The sequence below is a fragment of the Salmo trutta genome, chromosome 14 (assembly GCF_901001165.1).
Source record: "Salmo trutta chromosome 14, fSalTru1.1, whole genome shotgun sequence".
Taxonomy (NCBI): domain Eukaryota; kingdom Metazoa; phylum Chordata; class Actinopteri; order Salmoniformes; family Salmonidae; genus Salmo; species Salmo trutta.
The window spans coordinates 74,474,389-74,498,140 of record NC_042970.1 but is presented as its reverse complement, the minus strand read 5'-3'; the positions used below and the strand labels follow the sequence as shown (position 1 = coordinate 74,498,140).

The 23,752-nt window shown below is 43.4% G+C and overlaps 1 protein-coding gene across 1 annotated transcript; it reads left to right on the top strand.

Annotated features, from left to right (window-relative positions):
• Positions 1–15,141: 15,141 nt before the first annotated feature.
• On the top strand, positions 15,142–22,090 carry LOC115147381 (dual specificity protein phosphatase 5). Its single transcript, XM_029689605.1, has 4 exons — positions 15,142–15,629; positions 16,616–16,779; positions 17,920–18,139; positions 21,218–22,090. Exons 1-4 carry the CDS (start codon positions 15,266–15,268, stop codon positions 21,670–21,672), a joined length of 1,203 nt encoding a protein of 400 aa, XP_029545465.1. The 5' UTR covers positions 15,142–15,265; the 3' UTR covers positions 21,673–22,090.
• The last annotated feature ends 1,662 nt before the right edge of the window (positions 22,091–23,752 follow it).

Sequence of the window (23,752 nt, the reverse complement as noted above, 5' to 3'; positions counted from 1 at the left end):
CCTGAAAATTGAGATTTCCATTATTTATCCTCCTCATTATGATGCATAATTTAAAGAGGAGTTTAGATAGTTACCTTTCTATCTCCTGAGGTTTAAAGAGGAGTTTAGATAGAGAGGTAGCTATCTCCTAATCTTTAAAGAGGAGTTTAGATAGAGAGGTAGCTATCTCCTGATCTTTAAAGAGGAGTTTAGATAGCTACCTCTCTATCTCCTGAGGTTTAAAGAGGAGTTTAGATAGCTACCTCTCTATCTCCTGAGGTTTAAAGAGGAGTTTAGATAGCTACCTCTCTATCTCCTGAGGTTTAAAGAGGAGTTTAGATAGCTACCTCTCTATCTCCTGAGGTTTAAAGAGGAGTTTAGATAGCCACCGCTCTATCTCCTGATCTTTAAAGAGGAGTTTAGATAGCTACCTCTCTATCTCCTGAGGTTTAAAGAGGAGTTTAGATAGAGAGGTAGCTATCTCCTAATCTTTAAAGAGGAGTTTAGATAGAGAGGTAGCTATCTCCTGATCTTTAAAGAGGAGTTTAGATAGCTACCTCTCTATCTCCTGAGGTTTAAAGAGGAGTTTAGATAGCTACCTCTCTATCTCCTGAGGTTTAAAGAGGAGTTTAGATAGCTACCTCTCTATCTCCTGAGGTTTAAAGAGGAGTTTAGATAGCTACCTCTCTATCTCCTGAGGTTTAAAGAGGAGTTTAGATAGCCACCGCTCTATCTCCTGATCTTTAAAGAGGAGTTTAGATAGCTACCTCTCTATCTCCTGAGGTTTAAAGAGGAGTTTAGATAGCCACCGCTCTATCTCCTGATCTTTAAAGAGGAGTTTAGATAGCTACCTCTCTATCTCCTGAGGTTTAAAGAGGAGTTTAGATAGCTACCGCTCTATCTCCTGATCTTTAAAGAGGAGTTTAGATAGCTACCTCTCTATCTCCTGAGGTTTAAAGAGGAGTTTAGATAGCTACCGCTCTATCTCCTGATCTTTAAAGAGGAGTTTAGATAGCTACCTCTCTATCTCCTGAGGTTTTAAGAGGAGTTTAGATAGCTACCTCTCTATCTCCTGAGGTTTAAAGAGGAGTTTAGATAGCTACCGCTCTATCTCCTGAGGTTTAAAGAGGAGTTTAGATAGCTACCTCTCTATCTCTTGAGGTTTAAAGAGGAGTTTAGATAGTTACCGCTCTATCTCCTGATCTTTAAAGAGGAGTTTAGATAGCTACGTCTCTATCTCCTGAGGTTTAAAGAGGAGTTTAGATAGCTACCGCTCTATCTCCTGATCTTTAAAGAGGAGTTTAGATAGCTACCTCTCTATCTCCTGAGGTTTAAAGAGGAGTTTAGATAGCTACCTCTCTATCTCCTGAGGTTGTTGTCAGTGATTGTCTGGTGGTAAAAACAATTCATTTTCTTAGCAGCACAGCCAGCCACTTATCAGGCAGAATCAGTCTTCACTAGTCAAGGTAGTGGGTTAGGCAAGGTCAAATTATTCTCTCAATTCAATTCAAAGTGCTTTATTGGCATGGGAAACATACATTTACATTGCCAAAGCAAGTGAAATACATAATAAACAAAAGTGAAATAAACTATATAAAATGAACAGTTAACATTACACTCACAAAAGTTCCAAAAGAATAGAGACATTTCAAATGTCATATTATGGCTATATACAGTGTTGAGTGTTTGATAGCTGTGTGAGAGGGGGGGGGGGGGGGGGGGGGGGGGGAAGTAGGAGGGAATAAAAAATACAGAAAAAATAATTTAACCGTTATTTAAACCGGGTAGGCAAGTTGAGAACAAGTTCTCATTTACAATTGCGACCTGGCCAAGATAAAACAAAGCAGTTTGACACATACAACAACACAGAGTTACACATGGAGTAAAACAAACATACAGTCAATAATACAGTAGAAAAATAAGTCTATATACAATGTGAGCAAATGAGGTGAGATAAGGGAGGTAAAGGCAAAAAAAGGCCATGGTGGCGAAGTACATACAATATAGCAAGTAAAACACTGGAATGGTAGATTTGCAGTGGAAGAAAGTGCAAAGTAGAAATAGAAATAATGGGGTGCAAAGGAGCTAAATAAATAAATACAGTAGGGGAAGAGGTAGCTGTTTGGGCTAAATTATAGATGGGCTATGTACAGGTGCAGTGATCTGTGAGCTGCTCTGACAGCTGGTGCTTAAAGCTAGTGAGGGAGATAAGTGTTTCCAGTTTCAGAGATTTTTGTAGTTTGTTCCAGTCATTGGCAGCAGAGAACTGGAAGGAGAGGCGGCCGAAGGAGGAATTGGCTTTGGGGGTGACTAGTGAGATATACCTGCTGGAGCGCGTGCTACAGGTGGGTGCTGCTATGGTGACCAGCGAGCTGAGATAAGGTGGGACTTTACCTAGCAGGGTCTTGTAGATGACCTGGAGCCAGTGGGTTTGGCGACGAGTATGAAGTGAGGGCCAGCCAACGAGAGCATACAGGTCGCAGTGGTGGGTAGTATATGGGGCTTTGGTGACAAAACGGATGGCACTGTGATAGACTGCATCCAATTTATTGAGTAGGGTATTGGAGGCTATTTTGTAAATGGCATCGCCGAAGTCGAGGATCGGTAGGATGGTCAGTTTTACGAGGGTGTGTTTGGCAGCATGAGTGAAGGATGCTTTGTTGCGAAATAGGAAGCCAATTCTAGATTTAACTTTGGATTGGAGATGTTTGATGTGAGTCTGGAAGGACAGTTTACAGTCTAACCAGACACCTAGGTATTTGTAGTTTTCCACATATTCTAAGTCAGAACCGTCCAGAGTAGTGATGCTGGACGGGCGGGCAGGTGCAGGCACCGATCGGTTGAAGAGCATGCATTTAGTTTTATTTGTATTTAAGAGCAGTTGGAGGCCACGGAAGGAGAGTTGTATGGCATTGAAGCTTGTTTGGAGGTTTATTAACACAGTGTCCAAAGAAGGGCCAGATGTATACAGAATGGTGTCTTCTGCATAGAGGTGGATCAAAGAAACACCCGCAGCAAGAGCGACATCATTGATATATACAGAGAAAAGAGTCGGCCCAAGAATTGAACCCTGTGGCACCCCCATAGAGACTGCCAGAGGTCCGGACAACAGGCCCTCCGATTTGACACACTGAACTCTATCTGATAAGTAGTTAGTGAACCAGGCGAGGCAGTCATTAGAGAAATCAAGGCTGTTGAGTCTGCCGATAAGAATACGGTGATTGACAGAGTCGTAAGCCTTGGCCATGTTGATGAAGACGGCTGCACAGTACTGTCTTTTATCGATGGTGGTTATGATATCGTTTAGGACCTTGAGCGTGGCTGAGGTGCACCTGTGAGCAGCTCGGAAACCGGATTGCATAGCGGAGAAGGTACGGTGGGATTCGAAATGGTCGGTGATCTGTTTGTTTTGGCCGGGGTTGGGGAAGCCTAGTGGAAAGCGTGGCCAGCCGTAGAGAAATGCTTATTGAAATTCTTGATTATCGTGGATTTATCGGTGGTGACAGTGTTTCCTAGCCTCAGGGCAGTGGGCAGCTGGGAGGAGGTGCTCTTATTCTCCATGGACTTTACAGTGTCCCAAAACTTTTGGGAATTAGTGCTGCAGGATGCAAATTTCTGTTTGAAAAAGCTAGCCTTTGCTTTCGTAACTGACTGTGTATCTTGGTTCCTGACTTCCCTGAAAAGGTGCATATCGCGGGGACTATTCGATTTTCTAAATTTTTTGAAAAAGGCATGCTTATTTAAGATGGTGAGGAAGGCACTTTTGAAGAACAACCAGGCATCCTCTACTGACGGGATGAGGTCAATATCCTTCCAGGATACCCAGGCCAGGCCGATTAGAAAGGCCTGTTCGCTAAAGTGTTTTAGGGAGCGTTTGACAGTGATGAGGGGGTGGTCGTTTGACTGCGGACCCATAACGGACGCTCGCAATGAGGCAGTGATCGCTGAGATCCTGGTTGAAAACAACAGAGGTGTATTTAGAGGGCAAGTTGGTCAGGATTATATCTACGGATTTGGGGTTGTACCTGGTAGGTTCCTTGATAATTTGTGTGATATTGAGGGTATCTAGCTTAGATTGTGTTAAGCATATCCCAGTTTAGGTCACCTAACAGTACGAACTCTGACGATAGATGGGGGCAATTAATTCACATATGGTGTCCAGGGCACAGCTGGGGGCTGAGGGGGGTCTATAACAAGCGGCAACAGTGAGAGACTGATTTCTGGAGAGATGGATTTTTAAAAGTAGTAGCTCAAACTGTTTGAGCATAGACCTGGATAGTAGGACAGAACTCTATCTCTACAGTAGATTGCAGCTCCGATGCCTCAAAGCTATAGGATGTGTCACCTTCCTCCCTCCTCCACAACTGTCCCACCACAGCCCTCCCTCACATATTTCTCTCCCTACCCAATGGGGAAAAGGAAAAGACAGTCACATCCTCGCTTGCGCACACATACACACACACACATAGACACACACTCATCCACACACATATACACTAAAAAAGATGGTGACTACAGACAGTATGAGTCACTCACTTCGGCTCCATCGCCAGCCTGAAGAGACAACGTTAAAGGAAGGATGGTATAGAAGAGAGAGAAAGTTAGAGAGAGAGAGAGAGAGGGAGGGAGATATATATATATATATATATATATATATATATATATATATATAGAGAGAGAGAGAGAGAGAGAGAGAGAGAGAGAGAGAGAGAGAGGGAGAGCGAGATAGAGAGAGCGAGATAGAGAGAGAGAGAGAGAGAGAGAGAGAGAGAGAGCGAGAGAGAGAGAGAGAGAGAGAATGTCAAAACCCCCAGCTGTCTGCCAGCCCACCTGTCAACTCTTCCCCTAGACAGCCAACTGTAGGCCTATGTCTCATTTAAAACTCCCACAGTGGCAGCTACATGTAATTGTTCAAGACTTACTGTATGTGGTGTATAGCACTTTGATGATTGCATACTTCTTCACCCCCTGATAGTTACACGGCCTAACCGTTGTGGTGTCTTACGTAAATTGGAAACAGTTTTACTTCTGAGTCAGATTAGGTTTGTTGTGGTGGTTTCAGTAGGGTTGCATCAATTCCATTCTGTCTGTGTGACATCCTACTTCAGATAAATCCCCCCAAAACTCATGACTTCTGCCTGTCAGAATATCAAGTGTAATTTGACTTGACTGTTATAATGAAGCAATAAGGCCCGAGGAGGTGCTGTATATCTCCGTGTTGTGTCTTGCCTAAGAACAGCCCTCAGTGGTATATTGGCCATATATCACAAAGCCTTATTGCTATTATAAACTGGTTAACAACGTAATTAGAGCAGTAAAAATAAATGTTTTGTCATACCCGTGGTATACCGTCTGATATACCACGGCTTCCAGCCACTCAGCATTCAGGGATCAAACCACCCAGTTTATAATGACATTTTAAATATAGCATTGAAGCTACTGTACACCCCCCACAAAAACCTATCAATTAAAACACTAATGGAAACTGTTTACTGTTCTTGTTCCTCTTTAAAAGCAGAAGGGTAGAGAGAACACAAATATATGTTTCTATGACGTAGTGACGGTACTGTAGGTGTTCCCCAGATAGGTTCTGTCTTTGTGTTTGTCTCATGCTATGTCAAGCCTGCCACAAATTACAAATCCATTTCTCGGGTCACGAGAAACTCTTCCTATGACGTGGATGTGCTCCAACCCCCACCTCCACCTCCCCTCCATCCCTCCCTCCCTGCTTTGGGTGAGTGGAGCTGTCTGTCTATGTGTGATTAGGGAGGTAGGAGTAGACCGGTGCAATCTGTGGTCCTGCTGCCTTTAATTCCGGCTGAGTGGATTTGGCTTTCTGCCTCCCACACAGGTGAAGAGAGGGAGGGAGGGAGGGAGGGAGGGAGGGGCAGAGCTGCAGGGATGGAAGAGGGGTGGAGGGGGATGACACAGAGAGTAGAGTGATAGAGTCAGAGAGAGAGAGTAGAGTGATAGAGTCAGAGAGAGAGAGAGATGGCAGAATAAGAGAGAGGGATAAGGCAGAGGGAATGACATATTCATCCCTCCCTGACACAGGATAGAGAGAGAGAGGGGGGAGATTATTTTGTTTCCGATTCTTTAATAGAACCTCTTTATCTCTGTTGCATCTGTGCTGTTGGTGATCTCTGACATGATTTCCCTCCACTGGGGGACAGAGAGAGAGAGTGAGAGAGAGAGAGACAGACTGGACCCTGTGTTTCCTTCTAGTGTCGGCCATTTTGTATTAATAATAGCTTCTGTTGTTGTGAAGTCGTGTGGAACGATGGTTTGGGTACAGGTAAAATCCCTTTCTTTACTTTTCTTATTTTTCCTAAGACGCTTATAGAGGTTCTTGCACTCACCAAATGATTTATAGTTCATATTCAATCCTCTCCCCCTCTGTACACACTTTCACACATCACACACAGTCGCATGGCACAACACAAATGTCCAATTGTTTAGTGGAATGTTTTTGAGCTGGTAAAGGAATGTACTTCCTCCAACAACAAAGGCTGGCTTGCCCTTCTTTCCAATCTTCAGGAAATGTTCCAGAAAAGTTGAAGGTTGTTATTTTCAGCGGCTGACCGCTTTTCACACCAACATTTCTGTGAGATGATGAATGTCGCTAACTAAAGAAATAGGTCACAACAACAACAACAAAATAAAGGATACTCTTGGTGCAAGCTGTGTGTTCTATTGAAAACCTCTAGGATCAGAATGAAACATTCTCTCATCCTGCCAAACTTCTAAAAATCACTAGCCTACAGCAGACCCCTTTATTGCAATAGACGGCCGACAGTATATGGGTCTGTATAATAACCAACGTCAGTATTTGAATGACTTTTTCACAATGTCACTCACTGCTTCCACTAAGTTTGCCCTCCATCCTTTCCTTGGTAGCTAACTGAAACCCAGTTCTTTCAGATACTGTCTCTATATTACGTATAGTCTTCCTCAATGCAGGCACGGATGAGATAATTTGCACTGTGCTCTGAAGTTTATGAGCCTAGCTCGTCTGACTCATACTAGGGACTTGAAACTCTATTCATAATTCCTCCTTGAAGTAGCATTAAAGGCCCACTCCGTTATTTGAAAAACAACAAAATGACAGCCCAATAAAGCTGAAAGATGGGGATAAAGAATTGAACCACCAGCCACTGTAAAATTCATGGATGGAGATATGGATGCAGGGGCTGACAGTCCATTATGATCCATAGGCTTGAGTCCCAAATGGCACCCTATTCCTTATGTAGTGCACTACTTTCTCCCAGGGCCCATTTGGCTCTTAGTCAAAGGCAGTGCACTATATAGGGAATAGGATGTCATTTATGACATAGATCCAGTCTGACTTATACCATGGAGCTTAAACCTATATTGATTTCCTCCTAGAAGCTGCATTGAGGACTTCAGTATGAGGCGAACTCAATCTCGGCTAGCGCCTCACCACTGCTCCATCCACTCACCAAGTCTATTTATCTGTCTGTTTCATTTTGCTGTAAGACGACTTATATATATATATATATTTCTGGGAGGTAGGGTGATGGGCGGGCAGATAGAGATGTGGGGGTTTGGAGGGGGGTGACTGACAAGCAACCCTAGTTGCTAGGGTGGTGGGAAGGGGTGGAAAACATGCTTTCAGGGTGGAGTCTTTTACTCTGTAATCATAATGTTTAATTCATGTACCTTTTTTCTGAATGTATTATTTTCATTTTGAGTGGCAGCCCACAGGTAAATATGATATGAACTGAATATAAAATACCTGTAACCCCCAACAAAAAAATGACAAAATAAATAAATATACAATATATATAGATATATACAGTATATATACAGTATATATACAATATACACTGAGATATACACACACTTTGTAGAAAGAGGACCGTAGCTTTGGAGGAGTAATATTGTTCTGTATATTGGAGAGGATATATTGACATATGGCAGCAAGACAAAGGGTGATGTTTCAGACAGTTTCCAATGTCTGTCAAGTCTTTGTAGAATTCTCACATTTCCCCTCAGTTTGCCCTGTAAAGTCTGAAATGGCACCCTATTCCCCATATAGTGCACTACTCTAGGGATCCCATAGGGCTCTGATTAAAAGTTGTGTACTATGTAGGGAATAGGATGCCATTTAGAACGCAGGCTCTGACTAAAAGCTTGACTAAAAGTTGACAGAGAACTGACTAAGCACCAAAGTAGCAGTGTCAGTGATGCCTCTGTTGTGGTTATGGCACTAGTACACCACAAATACACACAACATAGTGTAGAGAACTACCAAAGTATTTACTTTCTATTCTGATCAAAGAGGAAATAGGGACAGGGTATTTCAATCCATCAATACCACGCTTTCACTTTTTTTGGGGTCATTTAAGGTTACCGTCATTATTATCAGATGTCCTGGAGAGTTGAGTCTGCTGCACTGCAAAAGGCAGAGACACAAGGATTTTTTAAAAACTAGCTGATAATGTTGACAGAAAATAATGACGCATCGGCTGATAATGTTGACAGAAAATCTGTCGCCACCTAAGGCCCCTGCTATTTCTATTTTCACAGAGCAGACTTTCTCTCTGAGGTTTCTGATCAACAGAGGTGGATAAAGATGAGCCTTTCTTCTCTTCTTCTCCTCTATCCCCCATCTCTCTGTCTCTCTCTCTCTCTCTCTCACTCTCTCTCTCTGTCTCTCTCTCTCTCTCACTCTCTCTCTCTGTCCCTCTCTCTTTCTCTATTTGTCTCTCTCTCCTCTGTGAGGGCCTCTTGTGACACAGGAGGAGCAGTGGGTGGGATCTAGGGTGAGTCAGTCAAGTCTCTGGAGTGTGTGCGTGCGTGCGTGCGTGTATGTGTGTGCGTGCGTGCGTGTGTGTGTGTGTTCATCTGTTATGATATCTTGTATGTTCTTCTTTCATTTCCAGTTCGTTGTGCTATTCTGAGCCAGGGTCTTCACCCTGTAGTTACTCATAAGAGTGACTCCCTTTCTTGGGTAGCAAACCATCCCTTTATAGAGTATACAACGCTTCATTCCATGGTAGTATTATTATCATAATTGTTAGTTATTGAGAAATTCCCACTATAAACGTTGTATTATTAGCTCGGAAAGGGTCCGTTTGAACATATTGTACAACAGTCGATGTCTCCATACTAGTTACTGTAGTCATAAAAATGGCTCCCCATTAATCCACATTGTTGGTTACGACCAACCCCTCTTAAAGAATGTATACAAATGTTCCTTGGAACTACTACCAACATTCCTTAGAATAGCTATGGAACCCAGGAAGAATAGCTATTGTTAAAAGGCATCCAAATCAAGATAAAGAGAAAATTACCGGAATTCCTTGGGACCACTACCAGATTGGGAAGAAATTCCTTGTTATGATTGCGAAATCCCCAACATCAGCAATACATTACCATTTTTGGAAGGATTCATTTGGAACACACATTGTACAACAGTCAGTGTCTGCGTCCCGAATTGCACTCTATTCCTTTTTTTGTAAGATTGTATTATTAGACATACATACACAAACAACAACGACATCACACCTGCCCAGACCCACCTGCTCACACACCCATCTCCAACGCCCGCATCGCTCTCGGCCATATGGCCTCAAACTGAACCATTTTGTTTCTCTCTGTCGCCTCACGTACTTTCAACATTTAGATAAAAAAGCATTTGACCTTTCCATAGGGTTAACAATGGAGGATTAGTTGACTTCCTGTTTTTAAGTATATGTTTTTTCAAGATGATTGACGAGAAAGGTATCGTCCAACCCATCGGGTATCTCACTGCACCCTCATATACCATGTCTTGAAAAACGCAGACAGACGCTGGCTTCGTCCCAAATGGCACCCTATTCCCTATGGGCCCTGGTCAAAAGTAGTGCACATTAATGGGAATAGGGTGCTATTTGGGATGAAGCTATTGTCTTCATAACTGTAGTTGTCCTTAGAGTCACACTCCCTTTGTTCTGTCTTCGTTGTATGTCACTGCCCACTATGCAAAAACTGGTTGAATCAACATTGTTTCCACGTCAATTCTACCAAATCAACGTGGAAATCAAATATAATCCATCAGTCATCAACGTAAGGGCATTTCGTCTTTTTTTCACCCAACTTTTAACCTAAGTCTGATGAGATGGTGAAATGTTATGTTGATTTAACGTTGCATTCGAGTTAGTTGACAACAGTGGAGCTAAAGGAGGAATGGCTCGCTGTAATGGCCAGAATAGTATCAATGGAACGGAGGCAAACGTGGTTTCCATATGTTTGATGTTTGATACCGTTCCATTTATTCCTATAGCGTCTCCCACCAGTGTGTGACCATTAACCCCCACTGCTAAAGTATGTAACCAACATTCCTCTGAATTACTACCAGTATTCCTGGCAATGAGAAATTGAGATATTGAGAGGAATTTAGGTAGACATTCCATAACCGATAGTGTTATGATTGTAACATGGACGGAATGGGCCAGGAATTGGGTCGGACATTTCTAATACAGCCCCCGCTCAGGGCCCACGTTATTAGACAAATTACAGATGTAGGATCTTAATTTGAGCCAGTTTTCTACCACAGGGAAATAATCATGCAGCAACAGGAAATGTGAATTATTATGTGTATTATAATTCATGGAATTTTTTGTAGGGGTTGATACATTTTTCATTAGGGGAAATCAAGTCTGACATTCTAAAGTGGAAACTACAAACTTTAGTAGCCTTTTTAAACCTTGAATACACTACAAGATTTCATTTTCTGCTGTGCAGGAAAATTCTCAGCAACAAAAGAGTGATCAAATTAAAATCCTACATCTGTATGATAGTTTTTTACAAAGAAATCCCACACAGACAGCCCAAATGGACCAGCCCATCTGGCCTTTGCCCAAACTGCCCTATGACCAGTCGGCCCCTGGATTGTGAAATTCCCAACATCAGCAATACATTACCATTTTGGGAACAATCCTTTAGAACACACATTGTCCAACAGTCAGCTGAGGTGAGTAATTGTGTGTTCTTATTGGGGGAAATGGTGTTTTGCCATAGGAATTTGATGGGTTGTCAGAGAACCAGGAAGCACCTGTGTGTTGCACAGGGACCTGTCTATGTGGTGGCCATTGTGTGGGAATCTTTTTATAAACCCCATGATGGAAGTATCTATAGTTCTTCTTGAAAGAGGAAGCCACTGGATGCGTAGGCTACATACCACCACTGTGTATGTAAGTGTGTGAGCGTGCGTGCGTGTGTATGTGTAAATGTATGTGTGTGTTGCTATATTCTTTCAGGAAGTCACTCGATGCGTAGGCTACACATACTACCACTCCAGAGAAAGAAGTGATTGTTTACTCTCCTGTAAATAAATAAACATCAGTAGCTTGAACAAATTCAGAGGAAGAGAGACCATGTGAGACGAATGATTTGGTTACATTGATTGAAATCTCAACCAAGTTACCCAGAAACCCAGTACATTTTCATGGAATATTGTATGTCGGGACATTGACATGTCATTGAGCCTGTCTGGAGTGAAAATGCTCCATGCAGGCATGCCTAATCAAACAAAGCCCAAGTGTTAGAGAAAACCAAATACTATTTGAACCAACGTCTGCTTCCCGTATGTCCTGACATATGTGTTGTACATAAGTGAAGTATGTCCTGACATATGTGTTGTACATAAGTGAAGTATGTCCTGACATATGTGTTGTACATAAGTGAAGTATGTCCTGACATATGTGTTGTACATAAGTGAAGTATGTCCTGTGTTTTGAATTTTGTGAATATGTGTGCCAGGAGCTGCAGTATGTTTCCAGAAAAATGTCAGCTAAAGGGGCAATAAAGTATTCAATCTACTACCACTAGGCCTAAATGATCCTTATCACTGTCATACTGTCTGTAGCTTCAGTACAGTACATTTAGTGTACCAGTCATTCACAAAAGACCTCCCTGTAAGAAGGATGAAGGCCTGCATGGTCTGCAGACAACATCCTTAACATATTAGCTACAACACTGCACTGAGGCATGAATGAAACCAAGGCAATCCATATTAGCTACAACACTGCACTGAGGCATGGGTGTGTGTGTGTGTGTGTGTGTGTGTGTGTGTGTGTGTGTGTGTGTGTGTGTGTGTGTGTGTGTGTGTGTGTGTGTGTGTGTGTGTGTGTGTGTGTGTGTGTGTGTGTGTGTGTGTGTGTCGAAGACTAGAGAAACGGATGGTGTGAGTGCTTCCCACTCCTCAGTAAGTAATGTCACGGCCCCAGATTAAGCAGAGGGACCATATGGCAAACACTGCCTTACTGTCTGCTGTCTGTTCTGCTACTAATACTGCCTTACTGCCTGCTGTCTGATCTGCTACTAATACTGCCTTACTGCCTGCTGTCTAATCTGCTACTAATACTGCCTTACTGCCTGCTGTCTGGTCTGCTACTAATACTGCCTTACTGCCTGCTGTCTGTTCTGCTACTAATACTGCCTTACTGCATGCTGTCTGGTCTGCTACTAATACTGCCTTACTGCCTGCTGTCTGGTCTGCTACTAATACTGCCTTACTGCCTGCTGTCTGATCTGCTACTAATACTGCCTTACTGCCTGCTGTCTAATCTGCTACTAATACTGCCTTACTGCCTGCTGTCTGGTCTGCTACTAATACTGCCTTACTGCCTGCTGTCTGATCTGCTACTAATACTGCCTTACTGCCTGCTGTCTGGCCTGCTACTAATACTGCCTTACTGCCTGCTGTCTGATCTGCTACTAATACTGCCTTACTGCCTGCTGTCTGATCTGCTACTAATACTGCCTTACTGCCTGCTGTCTGTTCTGCTACTAATACTGCCTTACTGCCTGCTGTCTGTTCTGCTACTAATACTGCCTTACTGCCTGCTGTCTGTTCTGCTACTAATACTGCCTTACTGCCTGCTGTCTGATCTGCTACTAATACTGCCTTACTGCCTGCTGTCTGATCTGCTACTAATACTGCCTTACTGCCTGCTGTCTGTTCTGCTACTAATACTGCCTTACTGCCTGCTGTCTGATCTGCTACTAATACTGCCTTACTGCCTGCTGTCTGGTCTGCTACGAATACTGCCTTACTGCCTGCTGTCTGATCTGCTACTAATACTGCCTTACTGCCTGCTCTCTGATCTGCTACTAATACTGCCTTACTGCCTGCTGTCTGTTCTGCTACTAATACTGCCTTACTGCCTGCTGTCTGTTCTGCTACTAATACTGCCTTACTGCCTGCTGTCTGATCTGCTACTAATACTGCCTTACTGCCTGCTGTCTGATCTGCTACTAATACTGCCTTACTGCCTGCTGTCTGTTCTGCTACGAATACTGCCTTACTGCCTGCTGTCTGATCTGCTACTAATACTGCCTTACTGCCTGCTGTCTGTTCTACTACTAATACTGCCTTACTGCTTGCTGTCTGATCTGCTACTAATACTGCCTTACTGCCTGCTGTCTGATCTGCTACTAATACTGCCTTACTGCCTGCTGTCTGATCTGCTACTAATACTGCCTTACTGCCTGCTGTCTGTTCTGCTACTAATACTGCCTTACTGCCTGCTGTCTGTTCTGCTACTAATACTGCCTTACTGCCTGCTGTCTGATCTGCTACTAATACTGCCTTGCTGCCTGCTGTCTGATCTGCTACTAATACTGCCTTACTGCCTGCTGTCTGATCTGCTACTAATACTGCCTTACTGCCTGCTGTCTGTTCTGCTACTAATACTGCCTTACTGCCTGCTGTCTGTTCTGCTACTAATACTGCCTTACTGCCTGCTGTCTGGTCTGCTACTAATACTGCCTTACTGCCTGCTGTCTGTTCTGCTACTAATACTGCCTTACTGCCTGCTGTCTGATCTGCTACTAATACTGCCTTACTGCCTGCTGTCTGTTCTGCTACTAATACTGCCTTACTGCCTGCTGTCTGTTCTGCTACTAATACTGCCTTACTGCCTGCTGTCTGTTCTGCTACTAATACTGCCTTACTGCCTGCTGTCTGATCTGCTACTAATACTGTCTTACTGCCTGCTGTCTGTTTTGCTACTAATACTGCCTTACTGCCTGCTGTCTGTTCTGCTACTAATACTGCCTTACTGCCTGCTGTCTGGTCTGCTACTAATACTGTCTTACTGCCTGCTGTCTGTTTTGCTACTAATCCACTGGCATCCACTTTCTTTCCTTCCTGTTATCCTGGCACCACGGATCCCTGTTTCACTTAAGTCAAGCTCACGTTTTGGACTAGCTAAGGAGCAAAGAAGATTGACGTTTTTTTTCTCTCATTCTTTCTCTGTTTGTTTTTGTTTATTCTGTCTCTTTCGCTCTCTCTGTCTCTGTGTGTGTCTGACAGAGAGAAAAATAGGCAGGCTACAAAGGAAGAGAGAGTAAAAGAGAGAGAGACTCTCATTGTCTTGCTTAGCATTATTCACATCTATCCATTCCCATTCTAAGACACATACACAATGGCACAGTCTATCTAACTGTTGTGTATAGCCTAACATACAGTATTGCATGAGTCCAGTAGCATGATATTTAAGCCCCATTAGCCCATAATGAGATTACAACCAGCAGATATTGGCTAAAACAGTCGGCTAAACATGGAATAACAGACAGAAGTTTGTCTTGCTTTAGTCAATAGGCTACATAGTCCAATATAATCCTCTCTCTTTCTCTGACTATTCTGTCAATCATTGATTTAGTTTCCTGATTCATAGGCTTATAGGCTATCAGTGGGCTGGTGGTGGTGAGGTCAGGTGTATAGAATATAGAAATTATAGAAATGTAATCTAAATTGTATTTCTATTGCATAGAGTCAATAGTCTACCTTTAGTCTCTATTGGGGCAGGGGGCATTTCAGATATTGTTAGTTCATGATAACACGGATAATATTCTAATGTCTACTCAAATATGAGAGGCATTCATAGTATTTCCTTGAAGAATACTGTTGTTATGGTTCCTAGGATGGGCAGTATAAAAATGAGAACGAAACGTTTGGATAGCCATGAGTAATAGTTAAGTCAAACTGAGAGCATAAATTCACTTCACCCCCGACAGAGCGGGGTTAGAACGGTTAGGACGTAGTCAATTCTCCGGTGTGGGCAGGCTCTCTTTTGATCATACTTGTCGGTGTCCATATATGGTTCGTGATGTCACGGGCCGGAGGTTCCGTCGATATAAAACCGATCCGACGGTATCCCCCTTGGAGGAAATCTAAGCAACTACCAGGTTCACTAGGGCGCGTTCAGTTTACTCGTCTCTGACGGCCCGTATACAGTAATTGCTTATAAAAGAATACACACTTTTAGAGGCAAACATGAAAGTCTCAAGCATAGATTGCCGTCGCCTCAAGAAGATTATCAGGAAGGAATGTGGAACCTCTCTCATTGTGGACTGTCGACCTTATTTTTCGTTCTCGAACTCTAATATCAAAGGCTCTGTCAATGCCAACCTGAACTCGGTTGTTGTCCGTAGATCCAGAGGAGGGCCGGTACCTCTTCAGTTTGTCATCCCGGAGGAGAAAGCCCTGTTACGGCTGCGAGAGGGGAGCATATCGGCAGTGGTAGTTCTTGATGACCGAACTCCTCACTGGCAGAAACTGAAAAAGGACAGTATCGCACAGATAGTGATTAACACGCTCAATAATCTGGCGAGTGGGACAAACATCTGTTTCCTAAAAGGTGAGAATTGTTACAAAATTCTGAAATCATTGGACTATAAAACTCGAAATCCATTCTAAGTTTGTCTGGGTAACTTTTTCACTAAGAGTCCAGGGCTAATTCACTGTCTGAAGCCACTTGAACACAATGTTTATTATAACCGATTGGCTACGCTAATAAATTATGCTATTATGAAAACTATATTTTGAAGTTAATAACATGAAATGGTTGACATTCAATATGCCTTATAAAACATCCTCCCTTTTTGTTTAGAAAACTATGTGTGACCCATATCCCCATATCTTCAAATCAACAAACAAATTTAAAAGGCCTTGGTATTGTTTTCCATGGACTGACCTATGACGCAAAGTCATTGTTTTATTTGACCGTGTTGTAGCAACCCTACCATTTGAGCAACACACTTCTCCGGTCGAGCTCTCGGAGAGATAAATGTAATGTGTGCGTCAAAGTGGTCCAGATGAGTCAGTGCGCGAAAGGCTCGTGAAAACTCGAGAACATCATGACTGGTTGTTCTGAGAATGTTCCATGTGTGAATGTTCACAAGGAAAGCATACATTTTCTATCATTCGTTTCGAACATTTATACCTCTTCCTTTCGACTGTGTCAGAACCTTTCATTTAAAGTCTGTCAGATTGTCACCTTGTACTCATAGACCTAAATTGATTATTTTAATTGAAACGCAGATGAATTACGACGTTAGAATAAGGTTATATGACGTTATAATCCATTATAAGCACATCGTTTTCACGGCCTGGTATGAGGCCTAAATCTAGTTGGCAAATGCTGACATTCATGACGCACAAATAAACATTTTATCATTTTTTCAATGTTTTATTTAACCTTTATTTAACTAGGCAAGTCAGACAAAGCTGTCTTTGGTGTATAATTTATTTAAAAATTTCCCCTGATGGAATACATTCAATTGTAGGCTACTGAATTTCATTAAAGTATTAAATGTATTTTGTATTGTTCTGTGTATTTACCAGGGGGGTTTGAAAACTTCCATGGCCAGTACCCTGAACTTTGCACTGAGGTCGTGAATCCCGTCGGGGTCGACCAGAACAACGGAACCGAAACCGGGAAATGCGGGCCGAGTAACACCCTATTCTGTGAGAAACTGAGCTCCAACCTCAAACCAGATTACGATCAGGTATGGAAACGAAAACAACTTCCTTTTTTAGCCTGCTGCCTATTCTTTCATGGTTAGGTGGCTAGCCACTTCCCCTAGGTTGGGCTGGGGTTTAGGGTTCAGGCTGCAGGGTTTTTGACTGAGTGGAATATCCCTGTTAGATAAGAATGACTGTTCTGTACTAGTTTAGTCATACTGTCTTCTTGGCAATTCAAAATAGATTCATATAGCCGAATGTACTGTATGTTCAGAGATATTTGTGGACTTTATAGAGCACATTTAGTTTCATTCAAGGAAAGACATAAAAAACAAAAAGCCTACTCATAGGATTATAAAAGGCACATATTGTCTAGCTGATCTTAAATGTACAGCTGTACATTCATAAGGATAATATTTTGTCTATGGAGTCAGATATGTTACTGACCATTCTCAAAACAGTGGCCTCCACCATTCAACATTCTCTCCGACACACGCTTGATATTAGCTTTGACCTTCACTGCATCCCAGTCATCAAGAGAAGATGGCCACTAGTCAGAGACCCCCAGCTGACATCAAAAGTCCTTTTATAACCTTTTCATCCCTGACCTTATCCCTACCTCTTACACCATCATGATAGGCTAACACAATCTGTTTACAGTACAGAAAATGTACTATTGCGTCTTGCACCGTACATACCTCTCAGTATCTCTATTGATGTATGTACTAAAGGTGTAGGATCTTAATTTGATCACTCTGTTGCAGAATAACTTTGTAGTGTATTTGAGGTTTTAAAAAGGTTTCTGAAGTTTGTAATTTCCACTTTGAAATTTCAAACTTGATTTTCCCTTATGAAAAATGTATCAACCCCTACAAAAATGTCAATTTATAATAATCCACATAATAATTAATATTTCCTGTTGCTGCAGGAATAGTTTCCTGCTGTAGAAAACTGGCTCAAATTAAGATCCTACATCTGTATTTGAACTCTACCCCCCCCTCCCCCCATTGTTGTGTCTTTAGGAAACCCTGTGTGTCATGTACTGTATCTCTGCCACACTCTGTCTCTACGCGCTCACAGATTTAATATCACTTTGTTGTGTCTCCCCTCTATCTTGGCTCACACACTCTGCAGTTCTTATGTCTAATATCTCCCCCCCTTTATTATCTACCCTCTCTCTTCAGGGCAAGCCGGTGGAGATCCTTCCTTTCCTGTACCTGGGCAGTGCCTACCATGCCTCCAGGCAAGACTATCTGAGTGACCTTGGAGTCACAGCCCTGCTGAATGTCTCCAGGAGGGACACCAGGCCCTCCAAGGGCCACTACGACTACAAGTGGATCCCGGTGGAGGACAACGTCACAGCAGATATCAGCTCACATTTCCAAGAGGCCTTCCAGTTCATTGGTGAGTGTCGTGGTCTGGACATTTTGTTCTCTTTTTTTTCCCTGCTCTCTTCTCCTTTTTTTCAGATTTCTTCTCTGCTCTTTTCTTTTTTCTTCTTCTCTCATGGAAAAGATAGGATTCCAAGTCCATTAACAGAGGGGATGGGGCAACTCAATTAGAATAGTTAATAGCTTCACCCCCCCCCCCCACTGCCAATCTAAAAAGAGGACAGGCAACAACCTCTCACTAATCTGTTAGCCTCATCTGCCTTCCTTCCATTTCTCTCTCTCTCTCTCTCTCTCTCTCTCTCGCTCTCTCCTTTCACAAATCCCCAGATTGGCTTCATTCAGAGAACAGCTTCTGTGTGCTCCCTCCCCCTCTCCTCACTCCCTCCCTCCCTCCCCTACCCCTCCCTCCACCTCTCTCTCATCCTCCTCCCTCCACCTCTCTCTCATCCTCCCCCATTTTAAGTTTAAAAAGAGATTCTCTACAATGCCGTCATTGCCTCCCGGCTCACAGTTCATCTCGGCTAGTGGCTTTATTGCGGGTTATTACCGGGTGTGGTCAGTTCACTCAAGTCAGTTTGTCTGTGTGACAAATGTTGTTAGCTAGCCTTACTCACTAATGGTGGGTGGAGGGTTTTTGAAGGAGGGAGGCTGTGTTCACAGACACAAAGGTACACAAAGGTTGTTTAGTTATTGTTTATCTGGGTCATATTCATTAGGGCAAACCGTAGCGAAATGTTTCGCAACAGAAAATGAAAACAAGCATTTATTGGTCAACTTCAGGTAGTGTTTCAGTAATTTTTCTTCTGTTTGGTACCAAAGGAACTCAACCATGATGCATGTGTTCAGAGACAGAGCCTTGAGGGAACAGAGTGTGAATGTGGGATAGAAAGAGGCTTGAAGTGTTGGATAATAGCACTCACAAAGATGTTGAGCAGCCTGCACTTCTATTTATAAATGTAATATCCAGGCACAGCCGAGGACAAGCTTGAATCTCATTCTCACCCAACATGGAGGCCTCACCTGACCTGTATCAATGGTGGAGGTGTTGCTGTTGTTCTTCTTTGTTTTAAGCCCCCACATTTAAGCGTCTTTGCCTAAAGCCTGTAAGCATTACGTAAGACAAAGAGGTGTCCTTCTCAGCCCAGGGCTGAATCTTAACAGAGGATGTCTCCTTGAAAAAAACAATCTTCAATTAAATAAAATCAAACTGGATTCATCACATGCGCCAAATACAATTGGTGTATACTGTACAGTGAAATGCTTGCTTACGAACCTTTCCCAACGACGCAGAGTTTAAAAATAATTATACAAAATGAAATAGTAACTAACACAAGAGGAATACAATAAAATACACAAGAATGGAGCTATATACAGGGAGTACCTGTACCAGGTCAATGTGAGGCTATATACAGGGAGTACAGTACTAGATCAATGTGAGGCTATATACAGGGAGTACCTGTACCAGGTCAATGTGGAGCTATATACAGGGAGTACAGTACTAGATCAATGTGAGGCTATATACAGGGAGTACCAGTACCAGATCAATGTGGAGCTATATACAGGGAGTACAGTACTAGATCAATGTGAGGCTATATACAGGGAGTACCAGTACCAGATCAATGTGGAGCTATATACAGGGAGTACCTGTACCAGGTCAATGTGAGGCTATATACAGGGAGTACAGTACTAGATCAATGTGAGGCTATATACAGGGAGTACAGTACTAGATCAATGTGAGGCTATATACAGGGAGTACCTGTACCAGGTCAATGTGGAGCTATATACAGGGAGTACAGTACTAGATCAATGTGAGGCTATATACAGGGAGTACCTGTACCAGGTCAATGTGTAGCTATATACAGGGAGTACAGTACTAGATCAATGTGAGGCTATAAACAGGGAGTACCAGTACCAGGTCAATGTGGAGCTATATACAGGGAGTACCAGTACCAGATCAATGTGGAGCTATATACAGGGAGTACCAGTACCAGATCAATGTGGAGCTATATACAGGGAGTACCAGTACCAGATCAATGTGGAAGTATATACAGGGAGTGTTCAAATATTCACTCATTGCATCCAAATCTAGAACAATAGGCTTGTTTCTCTTTATGAAGAAGACACATCCCAATTCCCCGAACCTCTGGATGAATTCAATGTGGTGGAGGTAGAATATTCTACTGTCAACCATTTAGCTGGAAACAGAGGATAAAAACAGCAGTCAAGAACATCTTTAGGCACCCTATTCCCTATATAGTGCACTACATGTAACCAGAGCCATATGAGTCCCAGTCAAAAGTAGTGCAATATGTAGGGAATAGGGTGCCATTAGCCAGAGGATGGGTCATTAAAACACCCACAGGCTCTCTAGCTGCCTCTCAGAAAGCCTCCCAGCACTCCAGATGGGAGCAGCTTAATGATTCATTCATTCAGTTTTCACAGGATCGGAGCTGTCAGAAACCATCGCTGGCTGTCCCCCCGGTGGCTCATACATGTGTGTGTGTGTGTGACACAGATAGAGAGAATCTAGGTTTGTGTGTGTGTGTGTGTGTGTCAGATAGAGTGTGGAGGAAGTGCATGTAATACTGAAGTAGAATAAGTTCCCTCCTCTCCCAGCCGTGGTGAACTTAGTATAGTACTGCTCAGCTCCCCCACAGGCACGTAGGAGAGAGAGAGACATGGTCTCGTGTGCAGCTGTGCAGGCTGAGTCAGTCAGCCCTGCCACAGTGTGTGTTTCTAATGGGAGAGTGGTGACTGAGTGGCAGCAGGGCTCTTATAGGTTCTGTGTGGGCGAGAAGAGAGGAAGAGCGAAGGGGTGGGGAGGCAGGTGATGATTAGACACTGAAGAACGGGATTCAATCTCTGCGTTCACAAACTAAATTAGCTCTGACAGCACTTGTTTCCTGTGAGAATTTAGCCAGAGTGGTTCTATTCTAGGATGCAGTTATCCTATTCAATTCTTCTATATTTGAGTTACACAGTGTAAGTGGCTACGTGGCCATACTCCATTTCTGACCAAATGTAACAATGTATTATAGCTCATGTTTATCATGTCATTAACGTAAATGTTACCGTTTTGTCTCCTCTCCAGATGGTGTGAAGCAGACAGGGGGCAGAGTCTTGGTGCACTGTGAGGCGGGCATCTCCCGCTCCCCGACCATCTGTCTGGCCTATATCATGAGTACCAAGCGGCTACAGCTCGAAGAGGCCTTTGACATCATCAAACAGCGCCGCTCCCTCATCTCGCCCAACTTCAGCTTCATGGGCCAGCTGCAGCAGTTCGAGTCTGAGGTCCTGTCTTCGACACCTATTACCGCGGCAACGACCCCCGAAACCTCCATCGAACCCGCCACGCCCTGTTGCATCGGTAAAGAGACGGTCTCCTTCTTTGGGAGTTCGAAAGAGTTCACATTCAACAAAAATAACTTTGACTTTGAACCTTCCACAGTTTTCGCCCCCCTCTCTACCTCCTTCCTCACCCCCATGCCTCTTCAGACTCCTCCACTCCGCCATTTTAAATTGAGCCCCATAACTGCACTGCCTTAAGATGTGACTGTTTAGTAGGTCTCAGATTACTTGAAAAATAACAATAACAAAATACAAATAAAATGCTCTATTTGTCTGGTGCTGGCGCAAGCCAGTAACGAAGTGGAACGGCTGACTATACAGAAACAAAGACTGAGAGAAGATATTGCGTTGATCGTCTATATGGGATTTTTCATTCAAGTTGGGAAAAGTCCCTGAAATTCAGACTACAGTCTTTGTTTGAACTTTGAACTGCAGCGTGAAACCACAAAGACTACTGCAATACATGCCTTAGGTTGATAATGTGATGTTTTGCCTATTCACATGCCGCATCAAGGCATTTTAACCTAATTTATTTGATACATCTTGTCCGTCTGATTGTCTGTGTTTTTTTCTAAATACAAATGTGGATGCCAATAAATGTTTCCACCAAAAAGTACCTTTGTGTTCATGTTCTCTTTTTCTCAAATATGAACCTTATAAGAATACAATTGTGATATATATATGAGGCCCTATAAAGCCATGTTATGTTATATATATATATATATATATATATATATATATATATATATATATATATATATATATATATAAATGGAAGAGGCTGGAGGGAGGAGTTATAGAAAGACAGGCTCATTGTAAAGGATATGGAAACCAGGTTTGACTCCGTTCCATTAATTCCATTCCAGCCATTACAATGAGCCTGTCAAATCAAATCAAAGTTTATTTGTCATGTACGCCGAATACAACAGGTGGGACACAATGCATAGTCCGGGTAGCCGTTTGATTAGCTGTTCAGGAGTCTTATGGCTTGGGGGTAAAAGCTGTTGAGAAGCTTTTTGGTCCTAGACTTGGTGCTCGGATACCGTTTGCCATACAGTAGCAGAGAGAACAGTCTATGACTGGGGTGGCTGGAGTCTTTGACAATTTTTAGGGCCTTCCTCTGACACCGCCTGGTATAGAGGTCCTGGATGGCAGGCAACTTAGCCCCAGTGATGTACTGGGCCATACGCACTACCCTCTGTAGTGCCTTGCAGTCAGGGGCTGAGCAGTTGCCGTACCAGGCAGTGATGCAACCAGTCAGGATGCTCTCGATGTTGCAGCTGTAGAACCTTTTGAGGAACTGAGGACCCATGCCAAATCTTTGTAGTTTTCTGAGGGGGAATAGGCTTTGTCGTGCCCTCTTCATAACTGTCTTGGTGTGTTTGGACCATTCTAGTTTGTTGGTGATGTGGACACCAAGGAATTTGAAGCTCTCAACCTGCTCCACTATAGCCTCGTCGATGAGAATGGGGGCATGCTCGGTCCTCCTTTTCCTGTAGCCCACAATCATCTCCTTTGTCTTGATTACGTTGAGGGATAGGTTGTTATTCTGGCACCACCCGGCCAGGTCTCTGACCTCCTCCCTATAGGCTGTCTCGTCATTGTCAGTGATCAGGCCTACCACTGTTGTGTCGTCTGCAAACTTAATGATGGTGTTGGAGTCGTGCCTGGCCATGCAGTCGTGGGTGAACAGGGAGTACAGGAGGGGACTGAGCACGCACCCCTGAGGGACTCCAATGTTGAGGATCAGCGTGGCAGATGTGTTGTTACCTACCCTTACCCCCTGGGGGCGGCCCGTCAGGAAGTCCAGGATCCAGTTGCAGAGGGAGGTGTTTAGTCCTCCTATAGCTCCTCCCACAAGCCTCCACAGGGCAACATGTGCTACTACTTACAACTATTAAGCCTTTCTTAGTCCCGGGTGGGACATATAGGCCACAACAATCTTCTGCCACCGGAATCTGTCTTTGGCCACAGCAACATGCACAACACAACATACAACATCAAATATTGCCAATCAATAAACCGTCCCTAAGAGGGGTGCGTCACTTGAGTGGGTTGAGTCACTGACGTGATCTTCCTGTCCGGGTTGGCGCCCCTCCTTGGGTTGTGCCGTGGCGGAGATCTTTGTGGGCTATACTCGCCCTTGTCTCAGGATGGTAAGTTGGTGGTTGAAGATATCCCTCTAGTGGTGTGGGGGCTGTGCTTTGGCAAAGTGGGTGGGGTTATATCCTGCCTGTTTGGACATGTTCGGGGGTATCGTCGGACGGGGCCACAGTGT

Bases quoted from the DNA above. Each gene is read 5' to 3' on its own strand.
- LOC115147381 (XM_029689605.1), top strand. From the start codon at position 15,266: ATGAAAGTCTCAAGCATAGATTGCCGTCGCCTCAAGAAGATTATCAGG. The intron at 16,780-17,919 runs GTATGGAAACGA...CTCTCTCTTCAG, and splicing joins TCAAACCAGATTACGATCAG to GGCAAGCCGGTGGAGATCCT. The intron at 18,140-21,217 runs GTGAGTGTCGTG...TCTCCTCTCCAG, and splicing joins AGAGGCCTTCCAGTTCATTG to ATGGTGTGAAGCAGACAGGG.